Consider the following 26,698-nt stretch of genomic DNA (forward strand, 5'->3'; position numbering starts at 1 on the left):
GAACAGTGAAAATGGTAGTTCAGTGATGTAGAGTAATGAAACCAAGCTCCTTCCTTGCAGTTTGGTTCAAACAAGTTTCATTTCTATCAGTTCGACTGAGTGGCTAATGATATGTAGGGACAGAGACAAGTGCCGAACAAGGCACTAAGGAGTTAATATTGCCACATATGCACAGGAGAGAAAACGTGAACTTTTTGGCTTCCTAGGTTCCAGCCACTTGAAAATCACGTGCTGCAGGAAAGATCACCCTCTCTCACATGAGTGGTGAGCCTTTCACGCTTTAGTCAGCACTAAGGTCGCGTCTCAATTTAAAAATACCTTCCTTTTGCTACTATTGTCTACCAAATCAATTGAAGCGTTTCAGTCTGCGAGGTAACTACAATACAATAGTTAATATCCCTTGTCATATTCCAGCCACTGTGCTAAGTGCTTCATGAGTACAGCTCAGCAGGACAGTCCTAAGGGGCAGAGGCTATTAGTATCCCCATTTTACAGCAGAAGAAACTGAGGCACAGGGAGTATACATAACTTGCTTTAAATCACACAGCTAGGCTTGGCACAGAGAGATTTGAACCTCTAATTCCAAAGCTTATGCCCTTATGTAGCATTCAGTACCGTGTCCCCTGAGAACTTAGGGCATGAGGGATGGCTATGTGTCTTTTCCAGCTACTTCTATTGTGGCAATTCTTAAAGCACAGGTACGGATGGAAAACACAGGAATGCAAGGGGCCCTTGGTCGACTAACTGCTAGAGATCCAGGATGCTGGAGGGGAAAGGCTAAATGCCAGCTCCCCAGGAGCTGTTCTTTGGTCATAGCCTGAGAAACTACAATTGAAGAAGAATTCAAAGAATTTGGGATGTGGTGGGACTGAGCAGGGGCTGGAGCATGTGAGCAGAACAAAGGTGCATGGGGCCACACATTTATCTCAGGCAAAAATCCTCCAGGACACTGATGACCACAATTCCAAGGCAGTCTTTGTTATAACTGCTCATGTTCTAACCGCATGACCTTAGGTAAAGTACCTCAACTTCCTGTGTCTTAGTTTCCTAATATGAAATGGGGATGAAGGCTATGTCACTGAGTCAATGTCAGCATTAATAAAAATTAAATTGATGAGTTAACATATGTAAAAGTCTTAGCACAGTAACTGGCATATGGTAAGTACTCAGAAATCCAGGATATCTGGTTATCTTCCAAAAATGAGTAACATGAATTGGTCAGCATGCTAACGATGTAGATAAGCCTTATAGAAAATGGTTTGGCAATGCATAATGAGCACCTAAAGAAAGTATCTCTCCTTTGGCCTAAGAATGCCCCTTCTAGGAATCTACCCAAAGATGTACCCATTTCTTCATTTCTTCATCAAAGGAAAATATTACAAACCACTTGTTCATTTGTGGAACTTCAGACAGCTATTAATTTTCAGACTTTCAAAGAAAATCGTCATACACAATATTAAATGACAAGAGCAAGGTACAGAAGTTGTACACTTAGAATAATCCCAAGGACAAAGAAAATGTTTGTTGGCACATATACACACCTGCGTAAAAAAAGTGGGCAGAGGGAATATTATATCATTAGCTGCTTTTATAGCTGAGTAATGTAATTGTGAACTTTTTATTAAACTTTTTTTGATTATAAATTAATCATAATGATCATCAGTCACTTGCAGAAAAAAAATTTTTAAAGACTTAATCTAATTAGAAAGCCACTACAGAAAAAGAAGAGAGGTCATGAAAAGCTTCCTGGTCATCATTTGGACACTGGCAAGGTATAGGGCTCAAGCAGGTAGATAATAAGTGGACTCACCAGTTAGCCTCACTAATACAAATGGCTGTGACTGGTCCTGAGCCAATTAATGCTTTAACAATAATATCAACACCAACATAAGCTGTCTTTAAATTACAATGTATGGCTGAGGGAGGTGTGATGGTCATTAGCTCCCAACATCCAAGACTACGTACCCTTTTATGGTCTTCCAGTTGCCTCAGGGGGGGGCTCGGTTCAAGCTCCTGCTAAGCATGCAGAAATTCCATTTTAAGTACAACACTAGGCAGACATGACCATCTTCAGTATCAATCACAAATAAAATACCAAGAGCTCATACTGAGGTAAGAGTTACACAAGAGGATTTTAGGCCTTCTAAAATTTTTTCCCCAGACACATGCTAATGCTCGATTACTTAGAATACTGCTTACCAACTGTCCTGTCCCCAAGCCTAACACACTACTTAAATGAGCAGGTTTCTGACTTTTTGGCCATATACTATATTATGTACTTTTACGTGACCCCAAAAGGGGTTATAATGCAAGACACCAACAGTGCAAATCTTCACAGTTCATACATGCATAATTGCACAGCACATGCATCAGAACATCAATGCATACTCTTCTGAGCAGACACACACAAGGCCACCTCAGCTCTCCCTGACCCACCAGTACACAGCATTCTAATCAAAGCTGCTAACAATGAAGAGCTCTGATTAGCAGAGTAGACACTGATCATCATAAAGCAGCCACACTGCAACTCAGCAATTTGATAATGTTTGTTTCATTTTTAAGATCTTCATTAGACTTTTCTCAAATGAAGTACACTCCATTCATGCTTTACCCTACTGCGATTTTAGAATAGCTTCTGAAAGTAAATTCTGATACTTAGAAATAGGTCTCCCCAAAAAGCTTCTCTATGACTTTAGAGGCCTAAATTAATTCTAGTCCTTCATTTAAGGAGTTTAGTTAGCAACAGGAAGAACAGAAAGAATGCAATGTGAAACTATGATTTATTAGTAGCTTTCACCAAAACTATACGTTAATATCCAGAACTTCAAATTTGTGTTACCTCTGCACAGAACCCAGAGTCTATTTTGTAGAACAACAGAAGGGTCTTGACATTCCAGAGTTGCTCAACTGAACATTTCAAGACTGAGACAGTTTTGTGTGAAAGCCTTCAGAGAGCCCCATCTCCTCACCTGGAGGGGCGCTCTGGTTTAGCTCCAGCAACTCGGAACTTACTTTCTACACTGAAAGCCTCCTCAATTACAGAAACCATCAGGTCCCAGGCCAGCTAGAAGACTTCCCTCCTGTGCCTACCACCAGGACAGAAATTTCACCACTACAACTCAGACACTCAACCAGGACAACTGAGAAGCACCCATATTTGCTGTCACTGCAAATATAGGTGAGCAACACACCTCTGTGGAGTTCTCAGAATCCGGAGCTTGTGGGAGCTAGTTGGGAGTAAAACAAAGCATATTAGTTATGGCACTTGAATCTCATGGGCCACAAAGAAGTCCAGAGACCAACATGAAGGACAAAACACAGAAGGCAAGATCAAAGATGAGGTGACATGGCTATACCAGATCTTTAGCAACTGAGGGGAGGAGACACTTTCTCTTTTAAAATGCACTCAGTGTGGTCGCGCTGGAAGAAACAATTGGCCTGAGATAGGGAAACATTTTTAAAATAGGGAAAGAAACAAAAGACTACTAATGACCAAGAAGGAAACAGATCTTGGGGGGGTAAAAAAAAAAGACGCCAAAGGAAGAACCACGGCACACCCGTGTTTTGTTTGTACACTGAGAGAGAAAAAGCAATCACAGTGCATATCCAAGGAGGTGCAGGGAGGGAAAGGGGGTGGGTAATGGTAACAGAGGTCCCAGGGGCACTCCCCTTCCCAGAGGCCCAAAGCTTGTGAACGACGGCTCCAGGAATCTGTCCTCCACAGGGCACGTGCTTGGAGCAGGGAACTGACTGATGTCAGAGGTAACCACCAGACCCTACCCAGGCCTCCCTGGACCAAAGTCACACACCAGGCATGGCTGGCTAGCTCAAGGTACAGTCTGGCACTGTGGAATGAGGCCAAGGCTCACGTTGCAAGTGAGTGACCTTGGCCTCCCTCATCAATGCTCCAGCGACACAGCATCCATACTGAGGCCAGAGTGTGGCTGTCAGCTGGTGAGCCAGAACAGGTGCTGAAAGCACAGAAGGACTGAAGCTGTGAGACCTGGTGGTGTTTCAGTTCAGCCCAATGCTATCCCTTTGGTGGTTTGATCCCCAACATGGAAAAAAGTGTTCTTGATATAAGATTGTCATTATAGGGGAGGAGACACTCAGTGGGTGGCTCAGTCGTTAAGCGTCTGCTTTCGGCCCAGGTCATGATCCCAGGACCCTGGGATCGAGCCCCCAGTCGGGCTCCCTGCTCGGGGGGAAGCCTGCTTCTCCCTCTCCCGCTTCCACTGCCTGTGTTCCCTCTCTCGCTGTGTCTCTGTCAAATAAATAAAATCTTAAAAAAAAAAAAAAAAGATTGTCATTATATAACTTTATGGCTTCTGTTCTGTTTTCATTTCTCAACAGGTAAAATGATGAAAAGATACAGGAGATGTCTTTAAGTACAAAGATTAAAGTAATTCTCCAAGGACAGTGGGGTGTATGTGGAGGGCTGCTCCCTCAATTATGGACAGAAGAATTTTCAGACATGAGCACAACTTCACTAGCCTCAGGGAAAAAATTTATCTCCAGAGTCTTGAGCCTCCCATTGGGGTGTGGAGACATACAGTGGCAGGAGGGACTGAAGCATGGCAAGGAAAATAAAAACAGAAGTCAGTTACAGGTCTTTTCAAGACATAAATAATATGACAACCCAAGAATACACTCTAACTCTGTTCTTAAATTCTGTATGCTTTAGGCTAAAGAACTGAAACTGTGCAAATGTATTTGCTATCTCCCTTAGTGTAGAAGGGACACATGAGAAAAAGAATTAAAGCAACGGCCCATGTATTTTAGAGCAGCCAGAGATACCAACGGAAAAAAGATGTTATCTTCTACTATTTGCACTGGCTACATTCCCACTAACATATCTTTTTATACTGATCCTATAGGATTAGAACAAAAAGATTATAGGCATGGGTTTACTGTAGGAACCCACAGAGCTACCCTCCTACTCTTTTGCCAATCAAAAGTTAAAGGAAATGAAGAAGAATGAATTGCAAGTGGTGGGGTTTTGTTTTGTTTTTAAAATTTTCTTGTTCAAGATCTCTTTGTTCAAGGAAGTATTGTGAATACTTCTAGAATGCCCATAGGTAGTATATGGGTATTTCTTAATCACTCAGACATCAGTGATTTCTGATATGTTTTATAATTGTACACTTACTCTACTGCTTCCCTGAACTACTGATATGCTTGTTTTAAAATTAATTTCCAAAATAATAATTAAATTAAAATTATCTTTTCTCCTTGAACATTTCATGAAGCTCTTTGAGACAACAGAGGATGCTTTGCAGCCTTAGGATTCACTGAATAGTGTATAGAAGGACTATCCGTTCATGAAAGAGAATGGAAAAACCAAGAGCGCTACACAGGGTCATGTGTCCACAAGCTCATTGGTTCTGTATGAACCTGAGCCAGGCACTGAACCTCTCTGGGCTTCCATGTTCTGACCTGTAGTTCAAGGAGACTGGAGCAGATATTCTTTAGGATTTCTTCCAGTTAAAACATTAAACAATGCTTGGTATATTTTCAGTAAACTTCATTTCGTAATATCTAACAGCAAGTTCCCTAAATATAATACAACTTGCTAGGACATAAAATGATTTCAGGCATGGCAAAGGCCAAACCATACCTGGCATATAATTTGGTAAAAACAAAACAAAACAAAACAAAAAAAACTGACAGCCTTTACTAGCACTTCCTTCTAAGAGGATTTCAGCTCTATTTCCTTGAGGATGAGGTTATTTTATGGCAGTAAGCTGCAATTTTGAAAAATAGAAGCATATTTATAATAAGCTACATTGTTCAAATAAGATAATAGCTACATAAATATAATATATAATGCCAAAACCAGAACATAATATTTAATAATGAAGTGATTCTTCTCAGCATATTTTATTATCAAGTTAAATTTTTTTTTTACATGAAGGTTCATCCTCAATGAGCACACATTAAGGAGGCATGTTTTGAGAAAACGGTGATGTCTGAATTTGGACAAGTCTTGTCTTCCACACCTTAGTCTCAGGATCAGTCACTACATTCAGGGGCTGACACCTCCAATCAAGGCAAAGCCTCCCAAACCAGCAGGTGACGGACAGTGGTCTGATGTTGCCTGGTTTTGAACTTGGAAACCCATTACTGCACCCTATTGCCTTTTTGTATTTATTCACTGATCTTATGTCTTCCCAGTGCTTTTAGACTAGGTCAGCAAAATCTAACCTCATAGAAAAAAAGATTTCAAATGACTAGTTTTGAAATAGAAATTCAAAATGAATCTCAAGTCACTAAATCCCAAGTGGCCTTCTTGGATGAGGCTGCAAATCAAGGGACTTAAGTAGTAATCAGGTATGTGCTTGTGAGATACGGACATGCTTGCTTGCAACATGTAACATACCTAACATTTTTCGAAGGATGGATTTCTACTATAAACGAAGGAAATCATACCTTCTCATCTTAAAAAAAAAAAAAAAGAAGCCCTTAGTCTTCCTAGAGTTATTATTCCTATGTATGTATAACAATATCCACTCACATACACACATACATTTCACATATGCCTCCGACAGGCTAGCACAGACCACAGCCTTGTTTAAAAAAAAAAAAAAACCCAAAAAACAAAACCTTTTGTTTTCCGCTGCCATTAACATAAATCATTCCATTAACCATGGGCTTCTAGAATCTTCCCTTGAAAGATGAAGTCTCCTTCCATGGACCATCCCCAGCAGAAGCTGAATACAGTTCAAGCAACGCAGACATCCTATGGCCCTCCTATTCAGCATATCAAAGGGAATGTATGAACTCTAGTACCCCTGAATCAGCCTCCAGTTCCTCTTCACCCACTCAAAACCTCAGAGGAGGGAAACCAACCAACCAGCCAACAGTAGACAGGATTGCAAATATGTTTGCTGGGACCCGTCCTTCCTGAGCCTTTGCAAACCCATCTTAAGAGACTAGAAAGCCTTAAAGAAAATTGAGCTAAAATATGTGATCTAGCATTTCAGCAGAACAATTTTAAACCTTCACATCTGCTAACACAATGCCCTTTATTAATGGCATTTGTTTTTAGAAACCAAGTAAGAAGTAAAAATTTAGTCCCAATGATGCCGTTTCACCTTTACAGAACACGTTCATTGGAACCCAATAGCGAAATTCATTTTTAAAAAACACATTCTGACTTGACTAAATTATACAATTTCAGTCACTGTGGAATAATCTCAGCATCAAAACACATGCACGCACACACACACACACACACACCCCAGCCCCCTTCCCCCCAAATCCTCCTGCAACAGCTTCTGTGTGCTCTTAGTTGAGCTCGCTTGCTGTATGGTTGCTAGTGTCTAACAGTAAACAGCCCCGCTGCATTTATTGGCAATTACTGCTGAAGGTCACACATCAGCAGTGAGCCTAAATTCCAGGAAAAAAAGCAGCTCTTATGTAACTGCCGCCTGAATGTTGGCAGGTGCCCAACCCAGCAGTTCACAGCAATGTAAAAAAGTAGGACACCTCCAGCCTGGGCTGGATGTCATGAGAACGCCCCCTGAAGGTGAAATTTAATAATTCTTGTGTTTCTCTTTTCTCCCCCTCCTGAATTTTACAAAGTTCTCCTTCGCCAGCATCCTTGGCTTGCAGAAGAAGCTCAAGGTGGGATAAGTTGAGGGCTTACTTTAAGCAGGCCACAGCCACCCTTAAACCAGTGGGAATGCCACTCTAGATTTCATGGTCCAAGTGACAGTGATGAAATGGGGAAAACATCTCAAATACAAAGAAATGCAGCATGTCCCACTGAGCTATAGCCCACACTTTCTCAACACACCATTCCCTGCCACAGACACATACATGAAAATGAGATGGATTACTGTTCTGCCTTACCGCCTCCACCTCAGGTTTGGGTATTGGATTGAAATCGTCTATCTGTTTGGTTAGCACAGCACTTTACAGTTTAGAAAGGTGATTCACAGGATCACCTGCTGGTGCTACCCACCTGCTGTTACCTGACCTCCTAAGCTCTTATGCGACCTCCCTGCTCAGGTAGAAGTTCCCAAATTATGGGTTCTCATAACCCCCCAGTTACTTCTCCATTCTAGCAATTCTCATGGTTTACAGCTGTCACTGAACACTAATTTGTACTACTACCCGTCTCCCCCACAAAACTGGACTTCAGAAGAGCAGACACTGTGCCTATTTGGGGGCAACACCATAGTCCTACAGCCTCACACCATGCCTGGAATGTAACAGGCATTCAAATATTAGTCATATAACTGAGTGTCTTTAGCATCAGTTGGCATCTGTTTAAAGCCAAGAATGGGTAGATAATGGGAACTTTCTGGGGGTGATGGAAACATCTCCTATCTTGATTTATGTATACATATGTAACAATTCATCAAGCTATAAACGTTAAGAGTGAGCTGAAGGGACACCAACCCAAGTATGGTAGTTTCCTTTTCCCCTACACCCAATCTGTACCCCCTCAAACAACCCCCCAAGGAAAAGGTAAAATTAGGGGGGTAGAATGGACACTGTGCCTCTTTATTTGCCAAGAAGGAAGGAAAGAAAGAAAGAAAGAAGAAAGAAAGAAAGGCCAAACCTCCTCTTCCTGGTTTCAAATGACATTTTGTTCTAGAAGACAGCTGGAGGGCTCTATACCATGCCCTTTCCTTACAGGGATTCCATGACTCTGTCCTCATTTCACCTTGATTTCTCAGAGCACTGACAAAAACACAGAGGTGCTGTGCTTTTTCAAGAGTCATTCACAGCACATCTCCTTCCTTGAGATGCCCGAGTGGCCTCTATCATTAAAAGGCAGTGGCCCTCCCCCAATCAGGGTTTCATGGGATCACCATATATGCCTTACACTATTTCAGGGGCGATTCCCCACCATGTTTAGAATTGAACACTGGTTTGCAAATTAGGTGTGAGGCCTTGCCTGTATCACGGGCCAGCATGAACTCTCATTAAGCTTCTGCCGAACCCCAGCTGTGGGCTGCAGGTTTCCACCAGCACATATTGACAAAAGGCTTGGTAGAGGAGAAACCACAGGAGCTGTGGTAGTTTCCAGAACAGCCATTGATGAAAAAGGCCAATCAACCATCTCTGCTTAGAGGACCAGATCTAACAGCCTGAGGGACTGGGGACAGAGTGCTGGTGTCCCAGGGCTCTGACAGTTGCCAGGGGTAACAACGAAGAGGGGATCCGCAGTTGCTTCCTCAGGGAATTTTCAAAGAATCCAAGTGGCTGCCAGAACATTCTTCTTTTATAAACAGACAGTATTCTATTTCCTAAAGTATAATTATAAACACACCTGCTCCAACTGTGGAATCTTTCCATAAGCAAGCAATAAACTCCCAGCCAGGAGACCCAAGTTCTATCTTGAGCAACCAAACACATCAACTGATTACTATGGTGCAAAACAGTATATTAATAACATTGCAGACTCCGATTAGGGAAGATGTTCCTTCATTTGTACTTAAGCAAATAGAAACACAACTTCAGTATTTCAAAGGAAAAGTTCAAATCAGTGAGGCATTTACAACTCCAGGTAGAAATAAGAGTAATGAAAGGTGCCAACATGCAAATTCAGCATGAGGTATTTTTCTGGCACAGAAATAACCAGGAAGAGAAAGAACGAGACAGGAAATGGCAAAAAATCACTGTAGTTAAAGCCATTCATTAAGCCTTTACCGCACAACCTTTTCTCACCTTCTACGCATCCCAGAGGGCATGGCCTCCTCCCCGTCCAAGACTGATTACTACAAGGAAAAGTCCATGTTTCCAGAGTTTACTGTGGTAGAACAGCAAGCACACCAGGAGAGGAGCTGAGCCGGCAGTGCTAGCTTTAATTTAGCCACTATCTATCTGGCTGTGCAAGCTAAGTCCAGTCGCTTAATGTCTCGGAGCTCCATTCCTGAGGGAACTGAACCAAATTCAGAGCAACTTGCTTTCAGCTTTAAGTCTGTGATTCAAACTGTCCTTTAGTAAATCTGAACCATCTCTTAATATTTTTGAAATGATGGTGGTGGATATTAGAATAGACAACATATTCGCTCTGGTAGCTCTATCCTGCCCAAAGTAAGGTATTACTTGGTCTATCAAAAGAAGTAATAGATATCTAAAGAGGTAGAGCAGGAAAGACATTTTTAAAAGTCTAAAAAAATTTTTTTCCAGGGTGCTCAATTTGCCAAGCAATTTAACTCCCTCATTTATATACTTTAATTGTATTACATGTATTGCAACCTAAATATATGGTAGGAAATGATGAAAAATATTCACCAAACAAAAAATATTTCAGGGGTGCCTGGGTGGCTCAGTTGTTAGGCTTCTGCCTTCAGCTCAGGTCATGATCTCGGGGTACTGGGATAGAGCCCCGCATCAGGCTCCCTACTCAGCGGGAAGCCTACTTCTCCCTCTCTCACTCCCCTTGTTTGTGTTCCTTCCCTCACTGTGTCTCTCTCTGTCAAATAAATAAATAAAATCTTTAGACAAAAATATTTCAGAGGTCCCCAAATCCCAAATAAAATGACCATTCATTGGTCCCCAGGATAACTGTGGTCAAAAAACTAATTTGATATGAATATATATAAACTTAGTTTGATACTAATTTGATAGGATCCATCAGATGACATTTCAATTTCCTGACCTCTAGGTAGTTTTCCTGGATGAAAAGCCACAGATCTAGTATATTTTTAACCCCATTGTAAGCCTGCATCTAGTCTCAACGAGCAATTTGGAATTCACAACTCACTTAGACAAAATTTTATATGATCCCTCATACTCAATACCTCCCAACATGTGGACCAAGAGAATAGTGTTGTTGTTGTTTACTACTTTCAAACTATATGAATGCAGTTATTTCTTTTTGCATTGATGCTTTGCATCCAGATAGAAAAGCTCTTTATAAATATCAACACTGAGTTTCAGAGATAGGTTAATGACCAGCATCAACCACAAATTCAGCTGAGATTCTAAACAGTGAATGATTGAAATCTTATCACAGTTTTAGAAAATCTTTATCTAGATTCTGATGGGATCTCCAAGGACAAATGGCAAACAAACTCATGGGAAATGCTAAGACAGACACAAAGGACTCAACTCACGCCCAGAAGGCACACTACACAAAGTCAGATACTAGACGCTGCAGAGACTAGGGGACAGACCACAGTGTTCACTGGAAAGGTGTCATGGAAACATCACCATGGGACATTTAAAAAAAAAATGAAATTAGGACCTCAGCATTATCCAATTCATCAATGGAAATGAGCTGGAAAAGAAAAAAAGGGGGAGAAAAAGAAGGAAATGTTAGGAAATACCAGCAAGTGAAGTGTTAGAAACTTTGTCTTAACACTGAGTCTCCCATGTTGGAGCGTTGTTAGATGGGGACCATCTGAAGAGGTGCAGAGATCTGGGGCACTAACCACCACAGCTCACAGTGACATCTGCTCTGCACCACACCATTCAGGATGGGGGCAGGATGCTGCCACACTGTGTTCACATGGCAGGTATCAAACCTCCCAGGTCACTTAACCAAGGGCTCAGAGGTGCACCTTCCCACTCTTGCAGATGTGAAAACTTGAACTGAGCTGCGAGCAAGGGCCAATTACCCAAACAAGAACCATGTTCTTTTGGAAGAGGGTGGGAAAGAGGAAAGCCAAAGACTACAGTTGGATCTACGCAGGTTAGGAGAAAATTCTTTCTTTTGATTCATTTTACCATTCAGTAGGGATCTGGGGTCCAAACTGTAGTTGGGCTAAATCAGAACCAGGTTCCACTTCAGCAAATAGTATGACAACATATCCTAAGAGCAGAAGCTCCAAATCCTGCTACTATTGATGATTAAAAAACAAACAAACCCCCCCCCCCAAAAAAAAACCACACTTTTCCCCCAAAGATGATTAGAGCCAATTCAAGTGATATTAGTAACAAGTAAATGATTAGCATCAAGGTCAAGAAAAAGAAAAAAAACTAGAGCATTAATCACAATTGTGCTTGTTTAAAAGGGGAGAGATGATCCTCAAGTTATTTTTATTATTCTTTGTTAATAGTACATTTGCAAATTTAAGTTCCTTATTAGAAATCCTGGTAGCTGGAAATGCTAATATTTTATTCACCTAGAGAAAAGAAGCATTGGTAATTAACAGGTACTGTCAATTAGTATGAAATGAAAACCCTGACGTTACTTGAGGTAAAAAACTCTCTAGTAGTAAAACAGCTACTACTATTCAGAAGAGAAAATAGATTTTAAATAAATTCTGAGATATCCTTTTATATTAATTCTTGACTTCTGAATTTCTTTCCAAAGCTCTTTGACTAATAAAAAGCCTATAGTAGACTACAGAGAGGCCAATATGCAACATATAACATAATTATGCTGTCTTTTCAAGCTGGGTCTAAGGGCATTTGGATGTTCTCTGAGTTAAAGATTCGGATTAAATTTTAGAGATGTTTAGCTATGGGAAGTTTTTTTGTTTTTGTTTTTTAATAAAGACATGGTTTAATTTGTGGATTAAAAGCAGGCATGTGATACGATGAGCAATGGGTGTTATATTCAACTAATAAATCATTGAACATTATATCAAGAACTAATGATGTACTATACCTTGGCCAATTGAATTTAAATTAAAAAAAAAAAAAGGCAGAGTTTAGTAGGCGTTTCAGACAAAGAATAGTTGTAAAGTCCTGATATAATTTTAAGGTTTATTAACCTTGAATACATAGGATAGCAAGACACTATAAGCATCATACAAAAACACATTTCACCATTATTTTGGTGATTTTTAAAATATTTAGATTTACCACTCTATGAGACAAATATTCATTGCTGCTCCTTTGCATTTTAGAGACATAATAAAGATTTTTTTTTATTCCTAAGTGAGCATGATTAATTTTTTGTGATAATCTTCTAGCAGCCCCAAGCTTGGTGTCCTATGTGACAGTTCTTAGACAGGTACCTGCCAGGGAACTGACCAAGACAAGAGGACTGTCCACTTTGACGCTTTCTTTTGGGACCTGACTAGAACAACCAGAGATTGTGGAGGATCCTGGGACAATCGTAATTTGTAAAGCCAGTTGGCATCAAGTGGAGACTGTTTTCAATCAGATGAGACATCACAACTCAGTTGAAGATGAGATGTTTACATTTTGCTACCTGCTGTGCGTCAGAGCCACTGTCCGGTGTCGTCTACACAATGATGGAACATAATCGAAACTTAAATGTTACATTTGTGGATGGACTTCAAAACATTCAAATGGTGTCAATCACCAATGATACAGTGGAGAAGACTCTGAAGTCAGAGTGTTCCGGTTTGAACTCCTGGCTCCCCCATTCCTGTGTGGCCTTGGGCAAGTTTCTGAACCTCTCTGAGCCTAAGTTTTCTCCCCCATGTATAAAATAGTTAATAACACTACTGCTATCTCTGACGCTGACCTGATATAAGGTAAAACATAATGTTTAGTACAGCGGCTGGCACATAACAAGAAGTCAAAGAATGTAATTGTTATTTAAGACATACTTTAGGACACTAATGGGTATATAAGGCATTTTAAAAATGTAAGCCAGTATTCAGTGATTCTGTTATGTTTTAGTCTATCTGGTAATATGGGTGGCAGTACCCAGTGGCTTTTTTTTTAGACAAGTTAATCCATACAAGCAAACTAATATTTCAACATTTTTTAAACAGGATAATAAAGAATGATCTCAACTTTCATTTTCATCTGTGACCTTGACAATCCTAAATATTGAATGAAGACACAGAGATGAATAAAGGCATCTATGTCTCTTTATCTTTAAGGATTATGGCTTAGGAGACAAGAAAACTTGGCCCACAGACAGGGTGGACACTACCTGAGGGGTGGAAGAAAAGGGCAGTGCACTGGGATTCGAGACCCTGGCTTTCAGTCTTGATCCTGTCATACACTTGCCACGTGACCTTGGGAAGTCACTTCAGCTCTGAACCGTGGCCTCCTGGTGTGCAGAGGGAGAGCAGGACAAAGTGATGCCAGACCAGACTATGGCCATGAAGACTCAGGACAGGGCAGGGAGGCAGAACAATTCTGGACATCCCAGGAGGCCATTAGTCATGGGACAAATTCCACTTAAGAGACAACTAATAGGAAAATTGGGCCAGGAAGACGGAAATGACCTCACACTTCCCCTTGTGCCCTGAGCATCCAGTCCAAAGAACACCTCATTTATTTTATCAACCAAAGCCAACTAGTTTGCCTGGGAAAGGTTAGTTCTTTGGCTCTGGGTTCCTTCTACCCTTGAAAGAGCTGGCCTGCCCCATACATCTTGCATCTGTAGTCAAACAGGGACAGCCGTGAAAGCATCAAAATCATTTTCAAAAAGCCTTCATAAAACAGGACAAATTTAATACCCACTACCAGATCGGAAAAAACAGAAATAGTTTAGCACAACCCCCCCCCACCAACTCTTTTAAGTTCAATTAATGTCAATAGTTAAGTAGCATTTTCCCACAAAGCATAGGGTCAGAAGCATTCTAAGTATGTGCTATAGGTATTGAAGCTGTTGACTAACACAGGTTTCTGGAATGTATTCCTTGGTTGCATGGCATTTCCCACATTTGCCTGTGGTATTTTCACTTTCGTGAAGGGGGATGATAGCCCCAATCAGACTGGAAAGACATGCCATCTTTCCTTTAAGCCTCTCTCTGCTTGGGTGTGGCTAATTTCTTCACCAGCTGAAAAAAAAAAGAATGTGAGCCAGTGCCTAAGAACCTCTTCTAAACTCTGACAATTTACTCTTTCATACTGACCTCCACCCTACTGCCCTCTTAAAGCCCCAGGCTCCATTGTTTTCCATGAGCTTCATAACGACAGTTTTACAACATCTCAGGTCCAGCATCTCCCATGGTCTGTGATGATGTTCTCCCAGTTAGCACCAACAGCAGGGAAAGCCAGTGAGGAAGCATACCTTCCATGTGGCCCAAAGACCCTGATGTACTTAGTTGCCAAATCCTAGCTTTTCTACTTTCCATGATATTAAAAACAAAAACAAATAAAAAAAACTTGAGAGAAATTTAAGTATAATCACAACTTGTAACATTTGTGGGAGTAGGGACACCAAGTTTACTATAAAAATCTCAGTCATGGGGCGCCTGGGTGGCTCAGTTGTTAAGCGTCTGCCTTCGGCTCAGGTCATGATCCCAGGGTCTTGGGATCGAGCCCCACATCCGGCTCCCTATTCTGCGGGAAGCCTGCTTCTCCTTCTCCCACTCCCCCTGCTTGTGTTCCCTCTCTCGTTGTGTCTCTCTCTGTCAAATAAATAAATAAAATCTTAAAAAAAAAAAAAAACTCAGTCATAGAAATGAACAGATATTCTAAAGAAGAGAAAACTGGTCTCCACCTTTTAAAATCAAGTTTTATGCCCCCAAAGCTACAAGTATATTCCTAGCTGGTTATACAGCTTTTGGTGGGTTTTATCTTTTTATGAAGAGTGAATTTCTGTTACTAGAATTATATTTTAAAAACATTTTTTAAAGCTCACTTTAAGAAAAAGAAAGATCTTAAAAAAAAAAAAAAGAAAAAGAAAGATCTTGTGAAATAAATGCTGCTTGTTTGTCTGGTACTCTCTGCTATTAGCTTTTGCCTACTCTCTCTTTTTGTTTTAGTGCAAGATCTACATAGGTGTCTCTGCAAGTGCTCGTATGAACAGGACATCTCATCATCTCTCATTTGTACAAGGGGTCTTCACTTCTATCATTTATATTTATAAACTCTTGTTTTGCAGGTTTCTACCACAAAGTTCCTACTGAGTTATAGATACTTATTTCCTAATTAGTCCACATTCATTCACCTTTTAATTTATGTATTTTTAAAATTCAGAGTGACACTTCAAAGCCGTGTGATCTGGGGAGAGTGAAGGAATGTATGCTGCAAAAGGGCTTGTGTACTTTGCCGGTTTATTTTTCTTATCCAAAGATTTTCACATGTGAAATTGTTCTAATATTTGCATAAGATATTGCTTAGGTCAGAAATCAAGATCCCTACAGACTTCTATACCTGAAATAACCTGGTTGCCACCACCCACTTTGACAAAGAAGGCAGTGATTTAATTATTAAGGCTTCTTCACAGAGATGAATCAATGAGTTACTGGGTAGTTTGACAAATCAATGACATCAGTGGATATACCTACTCAGAAAATGCTACTGAAGTGGCTAGGAGAACATTAGTGAACATACTACCTTCAAATGAAAACTGGTGGGATTTTAAATTCATGTCCCCCCAATTTTTAAGGTGGGGAGGCAGAAAGAAGGGGCAGTGAGATTGTTTTTATCCCACTTGGACCAAAATTGAAAGTGTGCGGAATGGTGCCTTGCACATCCTTGCTCAGTGCCTATGCCAAGAAATAGCATGTCCCAGGGACTGCCCATTTCCCAGTCTGAGCTAGAAAGGGTAATGTGTTTGCCTGCCCTAATTCCAGTTAGAACAGGAGGGAGTTTCTTAGTACACTGGAAGGATTGTGCAACATCTCACCAGAAAGAAGCAGTAAACCCACAGGTATGCCTAGCTGGAACCCAAAACTCAGGAATGCATGCCTTGATACACAAGAGGCATTTGCATTCCCACCAGGAATTTAGATGAAATACCTTGTTACTATTTCCCTGACATTAGATTACGTGGCAAGCAGCCTGTAAGACGACTAAGTATATGTGATTTTTAGAAGAGAAGGCATATGATTTAGCTACCTTTCATGACCAGATAATTAGCTTTAAAAAATAAAAAGTCCCCTTAGTCAATATGCCTGAACTACAGTGGATTTCTAACCCATCATCCCACTTCAATTTAATAGCAAGACCTTGTCTTGACAAGAGAATAAAACACAGTACCTTTTCTCCATAGCCTCTGTCTTTGGTCATCATTTCTCGGAGGGTCTGTAGGACCTTAATGCAGAGTTTTTCCTCATTCTCCTCTAGCAACTGTTTAGTATGCTTTATTAACCTGAAGGGAGGGGGGCATACATTAGGTCCCTGAAATGATCTTTCAATTAAACAAACAATCACTTCACAAGCAACTTATTTTAAGTAGTCAGTTAATGAACAAATATCTGTCAAGGACTCCCAGGTTAAACATGCTTTGGGGCATTCACTGTAGTGCGAACAGCCAGTTAGTGTCTCAACAGCGACACCTGCTGGTCAGTAACAGCAAAAGGGCACACTGGGCAGGAGTCTACCACATAGGAGATGATAGGGGGAGGAGAAATAGGACAGGGGCCCACTCAAACCTGTCAGTTTATAAAGTGTGGTTTTTTATCCACTAAGGAGTGCTGGTAACATTGCTAAAATATGCCACCAGTATAAAAAAAAAAAAAAAAACCTCATGAGGATAATGGTTAAGGTGAACACTGTTCATTCACCCATAGTCTTGTCCTTTGAGGGACCCAGGGTCCTTTGAGGGGCTCAGAGGCAGAGTCCACTCTCAAGTTAATCAACCCACCTTAGGATAAAAATCAAAAGGAGATTTCTGGTCATGGAACCAGTTGTTTCTTTTAGGTAATGCCCCAAAGCATAAACTAAGAAACTACAAAGGTGTTAGGAAAAGACAGGGGTCCTGGTAGGTCTGAGCTTTTGGAGGGCAGAAGAGCCACGACTTTTCTACATCTGTATCGCAGCCCGCAGTGGGCACTCTCCCAGTGCTTGTGGCATGGAAGATGATCGGGCATGCAGTTAAAAGGAGAAATTCTCACCCAAAAACAAGTGTCAGTTAAGTACAACCGAACCCACAAACTTACTTTATCAAGGTCAGAATGGGACTCTAATGCATGACCTTGTACTCATCAAAGTCAAAAACCAGGCCAGCGTCTGCTTCTTCACGAACAAGCACTCTGTCTGGTCAGTAGGGCTCTGTAACTGACCACCCCAGAGCGAGAGGCTGCTTACTTGCAAATGAAGCCACCACTTTCGCACTTTCTTCTGGCATCTGTGTTCTCTGGGAAAAGCAGCTCAGGTCTGTGGAGCACATCCACGAGCACAGATAACTCTGCCTGGACCAGGGGCCTTAGACGGTCCTCCAGGGCTGAGACGATGTCCTGGAACAGAAGGGCAGCTTTGGTGAGCAGCTCAGGCCGAGGCTGGCTACAGGAGAGTGAGAACATTCATTTCTGACCTCAAAAATGACCACAAGCTAGGCTAGATTAGAGCACTGTTAGTATTGTCTGGTATTTATCTCAAATTATTAAACACTGCCCCAGGGGTATCTGAAGCCATAGCCCCTGACGCAGAGAACGAGGTAAAAACAGCCCCACCAGCCCTTCTATTGTGGTGATCCTTATGTCACTCAATGGGTCATTCCACATATTTTAAAATACGATGCAAAAAGTACATTCGACAACATGGAAAAATGTCTACACTATGAGTGTAAAAAAATGGTTAAACAATAGCATGGACTACATGATCCAATTTTTTAGAAACAACATCAGTACCTAAGGATATATACCAAATATCAGCAAAACATCACTACTGGTTTTCTCTGGGTGGTGGGATTGCAGGTGATTCCAATTTTCTTCCATAAATGGGTTCTTGTGAGTACAAATTATTTCCAATGAGCATGAACTATTCATATAATAAAAAGTCATACAAAAATGAGCACACAAATGAATGAACATGCTGTATCAACATGCTAAATACATGTACCCTGATAGCATGATGGTCTTCAAATGCAAAACACATAGCTGTAGGAGAGGAAAACAGAGAGAAGTTGAAAGAGCAGCAAAACCAACACAACAAACACCATATAAAGGCAAATGGCAGAAAACAGAAGAGAAATTATCTTCAAAAGATGCTAAAATCTGTTGTGGCTTGGTAACTTGAAACCTAACTGGAAGCATTTGCTGGCTAAGACAGGGGCTGAACACAGCATGGTGGATAATATGGGAAGGCCTAGTTAACCAAGGAGATTTGCATGGGAAAGGCCACTTAAATTGCATTCAACTTAAGTGTAGATTTCATAGGGAATGGGCAATAAAGAATTGATTTATCTGTTACCCCAAAACTAATACTAAAACATGTGAATATTATTTATTTTATATTTAACAAAATTTGTAATCACTCAATAATATTTAGGATGCATAAAGAATGCATGAATCAATCAAATTATTTGAGGGGGCAATTTTCCCAGCAAGAGTACACTGCAATACCCCTTAATTCATACTGACATTCACAGCATAGTCAAAAAGAGGGTCATTTTTGCAAAATTCTCTGTTTCCTCTTTGAAAGCATTCCAAATTCCCTTCTTCAGTAGTTATTGGTTCTAACTCTGGCAAATCTTTGTCTATAGCATTTGCAGGGGGTTGAAGCAGTTCTTCAACATCATATTCATAAAATCCTGCATCTTTTGCAAGGTTTGAACTTTACACTGCCATTGATTTGCATTGTATTGTCAAATGTTTAACATTCAGCAATCAAGGAGAGACCAACAGACAAGGATGGTGAAGCGATGGGCAGGGAAAGATGCTGGTGTTAAGTGAGGGGGATGTTCCAATGGGGATTAATTATATAAGCAGTCGGTCTGCAAGTGAATGTTCTCATATTATGGTAACTTCTGCTGTCCTAGGCAATCTTATAATATAGGGACTCAGACAATAAATCATTGCATAATGAGGATCGTTTCAGCCACTACTCAAGTCTTCACAACAAGCATTAGCTAGGCTTACATTTTTATTTTATTCCCTAAGAATATGCATAATAAATACAAGAAGAGCACAAGAAACTGGTGCGTTTGGCTGCAGATAATTTAGTTAGTTTGAACAGTAAAAAATACTGTGCATTCCAACAGTTATGAGTCTATAATATCCCTCCCCTTTAAAAATATAGTAGAGTCAGGAAGCACTCTATTTGAACTAAATTATCTTTGTTTAAGACTGGGTGTGTCACAATAAGGATGAAATTCTTTCCTTGACCTAAGAACTCCTTCCTGCCTCCCCAGCTCCATGGGCTCCAGCCACACCAACCTTCCTTTGGTCTTTGAATGCGTCACATTCTGTCCCATACAATGTTCTTTTCAAATGCTGTTTCCCTCCCTTCTATTCCTTTAAGTAAGTCCTACATTCCTCTGATCTTGGTTCAAACGTCACTCCTCAGCAAAGCCTTCTTGGATCATCATCCCAGCTCTGGGCATGATTAGGTTCCTCAGCAGCCCTCCATAGCACTACTCACTTCTCTGCAGCATTGTCTCTCTTGCCATTTTACTTTTATCCATGTGATTAGCTGACTAATGTCTATCTTCCTTCCAAAACTTGAGAATCTATGAAGGCAAAGATCATTTGTGGTTTTGCTCACCACTGCATCCCTGGCGCCCAGCATGAGTGGAGCTGATGAATGCATCTCTAGGCAGGTTATATAACCTCACAGAGATTCATTTTTTTTAATCTAATTATTACAGTCCTAACAGCAATGACAGTAACGGTAATAATCGTAATAGCAGCTGTCACTGATCAAGTGCTCACTACACGCCAGGCTCTAGTCTATGCCATTTACGTGTACTGTATTTTCCAAAAATGGCCACTGTTATATATCTTCTCTTGCACGTTCTTCTTACATTGCACCACTGACATTCTTCCCATTACATGGTGGTCTATGTCCCCTTCCCTTGAACCTCAGTGGACACTTGTGACTGCCTTGACCAACAGAATTTGACAAAAGTGATGCTATGTGTGCTATAAAGGCATTACAGCTTTCCTTGTCTCTCTCTCGAGATGCTAATCTTAGGCCCCAGCCACCATGCTGCAAGCAAGCACTGACAATATGGGGAAACTACATGTAGATGCTTCAGGTGACAACTCCAGCTGGGGGTCCCAACTTCAACTGCCAAACATGTGCAAGATTTCAAGATGAGTCCAACCGCGGCTGTCATCTCACTGCAACTGCTTTCAAGACCCTGAGCAAGAAATACCTTAGTGAGCCCAGCCAACCTCTAGAACAGTGGAAGAGAGGGAAATAATGGCTGTTGCAATTTGTTAAGCAGGCACTGATAATGGGAACACATTATCAGCCTTGTAATCCTCACATCAACCTCCCGAGGTAGCTTTACGATTATCCTACTTTACAAATGAGGAAACCAAAGCACAGAACAATAAAGCAACTTTCCCAAGAACACACCATTTCTAAGCAATGGAGTCAGGATTTGACCCCAGGCGCTGGCCTGCGATCATGCCCTTAAGCATGGCAACGGGCCCATCTGAAGCGTCTGAGAATCTCCAACTATGGCCCATGTACACTATCTGTAAGAGAATCCCTTGAGGAGCTTGCTAAAGGAAGATGTTAATGTTAAGATGTATGTTTAAGTGTTTCATGTACACCTAATACTACTCTCCCCTTAACAAAGGGACAGATCTCTTCATAGGTGCTAAGAAAAAAGTATAATCCAGGTAGAATTTAGTTATACTTTTATTTTCACTTGGTTCATTCTGATAGAAAACTTTTTTCTCAGGCATTATTACACTTGTTTACTTGCTGAATCAAGAGGCTAAATATGCCAGGATGAGGGAAAAAAAAAAATGGAGCCCTCATTCCCTTATCCTAAGTATCCTTTTGTAATATTTAAATATTCCTTCTTGGTAAGAGCAGAGTCCCTATTCTCAAAAAGAAATCTGTAAATCTACGAATAACCTTTAAAGACCATGACTTTGTCAGGAGCTTTTCTCTTCCCAAGTAGCTTTGCATTCTTGGTTCTTTGTATATTACTGTGCTTGACTATCCATTCACATACTGACATCTCTCTATGGCCAATCTTGGTTTTTCTCTGGCTCATGGAAGCACTGCTGTGTGGGAACCACCTTAGGCCAGGTTCAGGTTCACTCCTCTCTGGGCCAAGCATTACCTGCAATCTCTCAATGATATTCCGGTAGTCTCTAGAAGCTGCCAGAACAGAGTCTCTGCGAGCCGCATTACGGGCAGTCAGACGCCAGTTCATGGCAGTTTTCTGTACGATGTTGTGGGACTTCAGAAAGAGGTTGTTGACTTGGCTGTCCAGGTCCACAGGAATAGCGATGGCCCGGCTCTTGGCTACATAGAAGAAAGATGACTCGTGAGTCTCTAACTTGCATGGGAGATGCCCCAAAGACAGACTTAACTCCCCCATCACCCCCTCAGGCAGATTTTTTCCATAGTATGTCACTTGCATGGCATGGAGTGTGAATGCTGAGGAGCTCAAATGAACTTGACCATCCTTAGGTCAGCGATTTTCAGTGTGAATTCTGGGGGACAGTAGCTCTGAGGTATGTTAACATGTTCTAAGGTCAAAGTTTAGGCAAATCAAAGTGTGTTCATATATTTTAAGAATTATTAAGATAGGGAACTCATTTGGCCAACAAACTATTTTTCCAAAAATTCTCTCTCAGTGGTATTCTATAGAACAATCTACAAAATGCCAATTTAAGCCAAACATAATACAAAAGATGACATTTACAATAACATAAGCCATTCTTTACATTTAGGCTCTTCTCTTCCCCTCTTAAACTCCAGTCTAATCATGAGAAAAGGAACAATCAAGCCCATGGTGTGGCCGGGGGTGGGGGGATATTCTACAGGACACCTGACCAGCACTCTTTAAGACTGTTAATGTCATAAAACACAAGGAAAGTCTGAGGCACTGTTGCAGCCCAGAGGGAACTGGGGAGGCATCACAACTAAATGCAACGTGGGAGCCTAGACTGAATCCTGGAACAGATAAAGGACATTGATGGAAAAAGTGGTGCCAGGTCTGGAGTTTAATTTGTAGCAATGGGCCAATATCAGTTTTGTAATTTTGACAAAAATATCCTGGTGTTGCAAGATGTTGACAGCAGGGAAAACTGGGTGAGGGGCATATGGGAACTCTGTGTGATATCCTGGCAACTGTCCTGTAGGTCTGAAATTATTCCAAAATAAAAAGTTTAATTAATAAAGGAAAATAACTAAGACCAACAATCTTTTTTTCCCATATGGGAAATCCAACAACCTTTGAAAAACAAGACAATGACTTCCTGTCTTCAATGCTTCATAAGACCAGAAGCAAAGAAGGTGCCATATTACCTGTATCTAACTGTAAAAACAATGCCAGCACCCTGGAAGAAGCAATTTGAGAAGAAACTGTTTAAATCCAAAAAAACAAAAAAAAAAAACCACAGTGTGGGGAAAGGAATCATCAGCCAGCCAACGAATTTCTAACAGTTTAATATAGCAAGTGAGAAATTTGGGAAAAAAGATATGAATAATATAAAAATAAAAAGCAGGATGCACAGCATACACTCAGCAAGAAACAATGTGCCTTGGATACCCCCTTTTGAAGATAAACCATGAAAATAGTGAAATTTGGTGTGATTTTAGTCAGGAAGAAGTATTCCCCAAGGGGCATATGTCTGAATTCCTGGGGTGCTGTGCTGTTTCCATGGCCTGCCACTTCATAGACATCACCTCCCTCTGTCTTTTCTCATCAATGCCAAGCCAATTAAAACATTTCATCTCCCTAATGAGCGTTGGGCTGATCAACTGGGCAACCTGCCCAAATTTTACTCAACAACTTTATGATGCATGATCCTACATGGGCAGAGTAGCGAGTTTTGGGGATATAGTCTCAGAGCCCTGGTTCTGAGATATCACATCATGAACCTACAACGTACACACTTTCAAAAGCCTCATCTCTTATTGTGAAATAGTGCTGCGAAAATAATAAAAGGACACCAACACCTACCACTTGAGAGTCAAGGAAATCAGGATGGGAGGACTGAAATCAGGGGAGTAACACCATCTGTATTGGCTGGACAGCTACTCAGTAGTGCTAAGAACCCCACCTGCCTCTTCTGCTGCTCTCAGGGGATCTAAATAGCTACTATGGGGAGGTAACTCTTCTTCAATTTAGGCAGGAAGATGAACGCCTTGCTTAACATTTATAAAGGGGAACAGGGCCAAGGAAGAGAGTCTGAGTAAGTCAGGGTGAAGGGAGCAGTAATTTTCATGACTTCCTTTCAAAGCTGCCAGAGAGGTGACAAGTGAGGGGCGGGGAGGAGGGAATGGAGCACCATTTATCATCGAGAGGCAAAAGGGATCAGTGTAGCATTTCTGAGAAAGGATGTTCCTTGGGGTTGGACATGTACTTCGTAGGAAGAAAGTTTCCATACGGTCAAATACACTTACTGGAGTAAACAAATCCGTTTCCTGAATGAGAGACTTCCCAGAGCCTTGAATTAGCTCGTGTGCACTGTGACTTGTCAAGAGTTGCCTAACATTGAATGGTGGACTCTTTATTTTTTCAAAGCCTAGCTTTCTTTGGGACTTACTGGCTCTTAACTTTGGGAGATGCTGGCTTGGTAGATGAAAGCAAGGGTTAGCAATCAAAAAGACCTCCATTCCAGTTCTGCCTCTGCAACTTCTTGTGTGCAGAACTTCAGAAGAGCTAGAACAAGTGCTCAAGAAATGGCAGTCTTTATTACTGTCAGGCAATTCATTTTTATCACAGTCAATCCCAACTGCACTAATATCTTACCTACATCAGAGAGCACCCGAATACAGCTCTCCACAGAGGCTTTTTGGCTCGGCATTAACCAGTTGCAGTGGTAAACCCTGAACACACCTTGCAGCAGTTGCACAAAGACAGGCTGGCGAGTCTGCAAGGAAGAGAAGCCAAGAGACGGGCGGTATGACTTTTCTGTAGATCACTGATATGCTGATCAGAAATAGACATTGCATTGAACTGTGGGTTAATGGTAATGGACCCTTTGCAAGAGTAAGAAGGGGTGACCGGTTATAAACAGGATTCTAGAAGTTGCCTAGCCCAAGGAGGAAAAATTCAGAAGCATTTTAAGGGCATCTACAAACCTGATGCCATCTAAGTCTGACCAGAAGAACAAAGAGTGGAATCACTGTCTGAAATCTGGTATTCTTGTCCAGTTACCAACTGGCTATATGACTTCAGGCAAACTGCCTCATGTCTCTGAGCTTTAACTTCATCCAATATATAAAATAAGTGGATTGAGGCAAATTAACCCGAAGTTCTTTCCAGACATTATTTCCTATAAGCAGAACCTCTATTTTTAATCAGCAAAAACAAACTGATGAGTGGATCTCACCAAGAATGCTTACTTATTTCTAGCAGTGTCTTCAATGATATAAACAGAAGATAGTTCTGATGATTACTCCTTCTAAGTATTCATTTACTACAGATGAGTTAACTATATGGTAGGATCTATTCCTATGACAGTATAAATTTGTACTCTTTTTAAAATAAGAGAACTCCAACATTTACTTCCTCTGAATTTCCAAATGCATTTCAAAGTTTTAATTATGGTCTCCATCCAAAGCTACCTGGGTCAGAGTAGCTTTGACCTGCAAGGCAAACATTATTGTATACAGTGAGCTACTCCCTGTTTTTAGTTTGGGGGAAGAGGACTTGCATAGTCCCTCCAAAACACAGTGGGAATTAATACAGCAAAGAAAAAAAGTATTAAAAAGCTCTAGAGAGGTTTCTGAGATGGAAGAAAAACAATAGAAAGTGCTGGGAGGGGGGAGGAAGAACTCTATTAGAAGAAAATTCAACAGGTTAATGAAAATTCAGAACCTCTTCTATGAACAATGTTCAGATAACTTACACTTACTAAGTGCTACATACTTCAAATGAAAGCTCATTTGGGGCCTCAACAAACAATCCTGTGGCAAACATTTATAGCCTTAATGCTATAAATACAAAACAGAGGCCCAGACAGGTTAAAAGAAAGCACACAGAAGAACCAACAAGTGGTGGCAGAGCAGTGAGTCGACTTCAGGGCTCTCCAACGCCAACAACGTGTGCTCTTTCCACCAAGTTCACCCGAAAACCAGGATCTCTGCTTCCCTCAGGAAGTACTTTCTGTTCTACAGCTCACAGCCACCCAAGAAAGCAAACTGCATTGCTAATAGAGGACAGGATCATAGAGAGCCTGAGAAATGGGCTGAGAAACCCTGATATTAAGCTCCTGAGCACAAGGGTTCCAATGAGAGAAGCCATTTTTGGAGATCACTTCCCACATGCCAAGGGCTAAGTGCTTTTTTGCCTATCTCACTGAACCCTCACCATGATCCAAGGAAGTAAATAGTGGTATTATCATCCCTCTCATTGGCTCGTAGGTGTTAGAGTTGGGATGAGAACCCAACACCCAAACTCAAAGAAAGAAGTATCCTTTGACTAAATTAATTCAATTGAACCAATATTTATTAGGCCTGTGCTCTGTTCCATCTGACACGTGGATAAACAAAAGATGAAGAAATTGGCCAGAGTAGCTGCCTCCTAATTACCCATTCCAATGGGCAATCTGGGAACATCAGCTCGCTTGACCTCTTGAACTGAAGAACAGAGCCGCTCATCACCTTCTTCATAAAATGCTCCCTTTTCTTAGATCCTGAAGCCCTGCTTGTTCCTGAATCCCATCCTGCATGCGGGATAAAGTGAAGACCTTCCCCTGGCCTCTTTTGTATCTTGTCTTTAATTATCTGTGCTCTGCCCAGTCACCTCTAGTAAACCACTTCATTTTCCAGGCCATAACTTCAATGAGCGAATGTTTATACTTGGATTCTATCCCTCCACTCTCCTGAGTCTCACAGATTCATTTACTTATTCAATGAGTTAGCATGTCCTAGGTTCCAAGCACAAAGCAAGGCACAGGGACCGAGCAGTATCGCAGACAACTGTGACCTAAGACATAACCACACCCTTCTTACCGAAGCTGACAGTGTATCAGGGAAAAGCACAAGCTCC

At 41.1% G+C, this 26,698-nt stretch overlaps 1 protein-coding gene across 8 annotated transcripts in view; it reads right to left on the bottom strand.

The window, feature by feature from the left end:
- The window catches only part of ITPR1 (inositol 1,4,5-trisphosphate receptor type 1), a 338,656-nt gene that overhangs the window by 120,519 nt on the left and 191,439 nt on the right, over nt 1–26,698 (bottom strand). For 7 of the 8 annotated variants that reach the window (XR_010412086.1, XM_064593522.1, XM_064593523.1 and 4 more), the window contains 4 exons: nt 24,455–24,575; nt 21,812–21,996; nt 17,875–18,023; nt 16,825–16,936 (listed from right to left, as the gene is read on the bottom strand). Coding sequence is in view for 7 of the 8 variants with exons in the window: in XM_064593522.1 (XP_064449592.1) it covers nt 16,825–16,936; nt 17,875–18,023; nt 21,812–21,996; nt 24,455–24,575 (567 nt within the window). In the remaining variant the exon portion in view is untranslated. Of the gene's footprint in view, nt 1–1,965; nt 2,017–3,191; nt 3,228–11,206; nt 11,240–16,824; nt 16,937–17,874; nt 18,024–21,811; nt 21,997–24,454; nt 24,576–26,698 lie in introns of all 8 variants that reach the window. The other variant, XM_064593526.1, reaches the window with a different exon arrangement.

This window comes from Mirounga angustirostris, unplaced genomic scaffold, assembly GCF_029215605.1.
Source record: "Mirounga angustirostris isolate CCGP_5_RB_7025 unplaced genomic scaffold, mMirAng1.0.hap1 SCAF_1, whole genome shotgun sequence".
NCBI lineage: Eukaryota > Metazoa > Chordata > Mammalia > Carnivora > Phocidae > Mirounga > Mirounga angustirostris.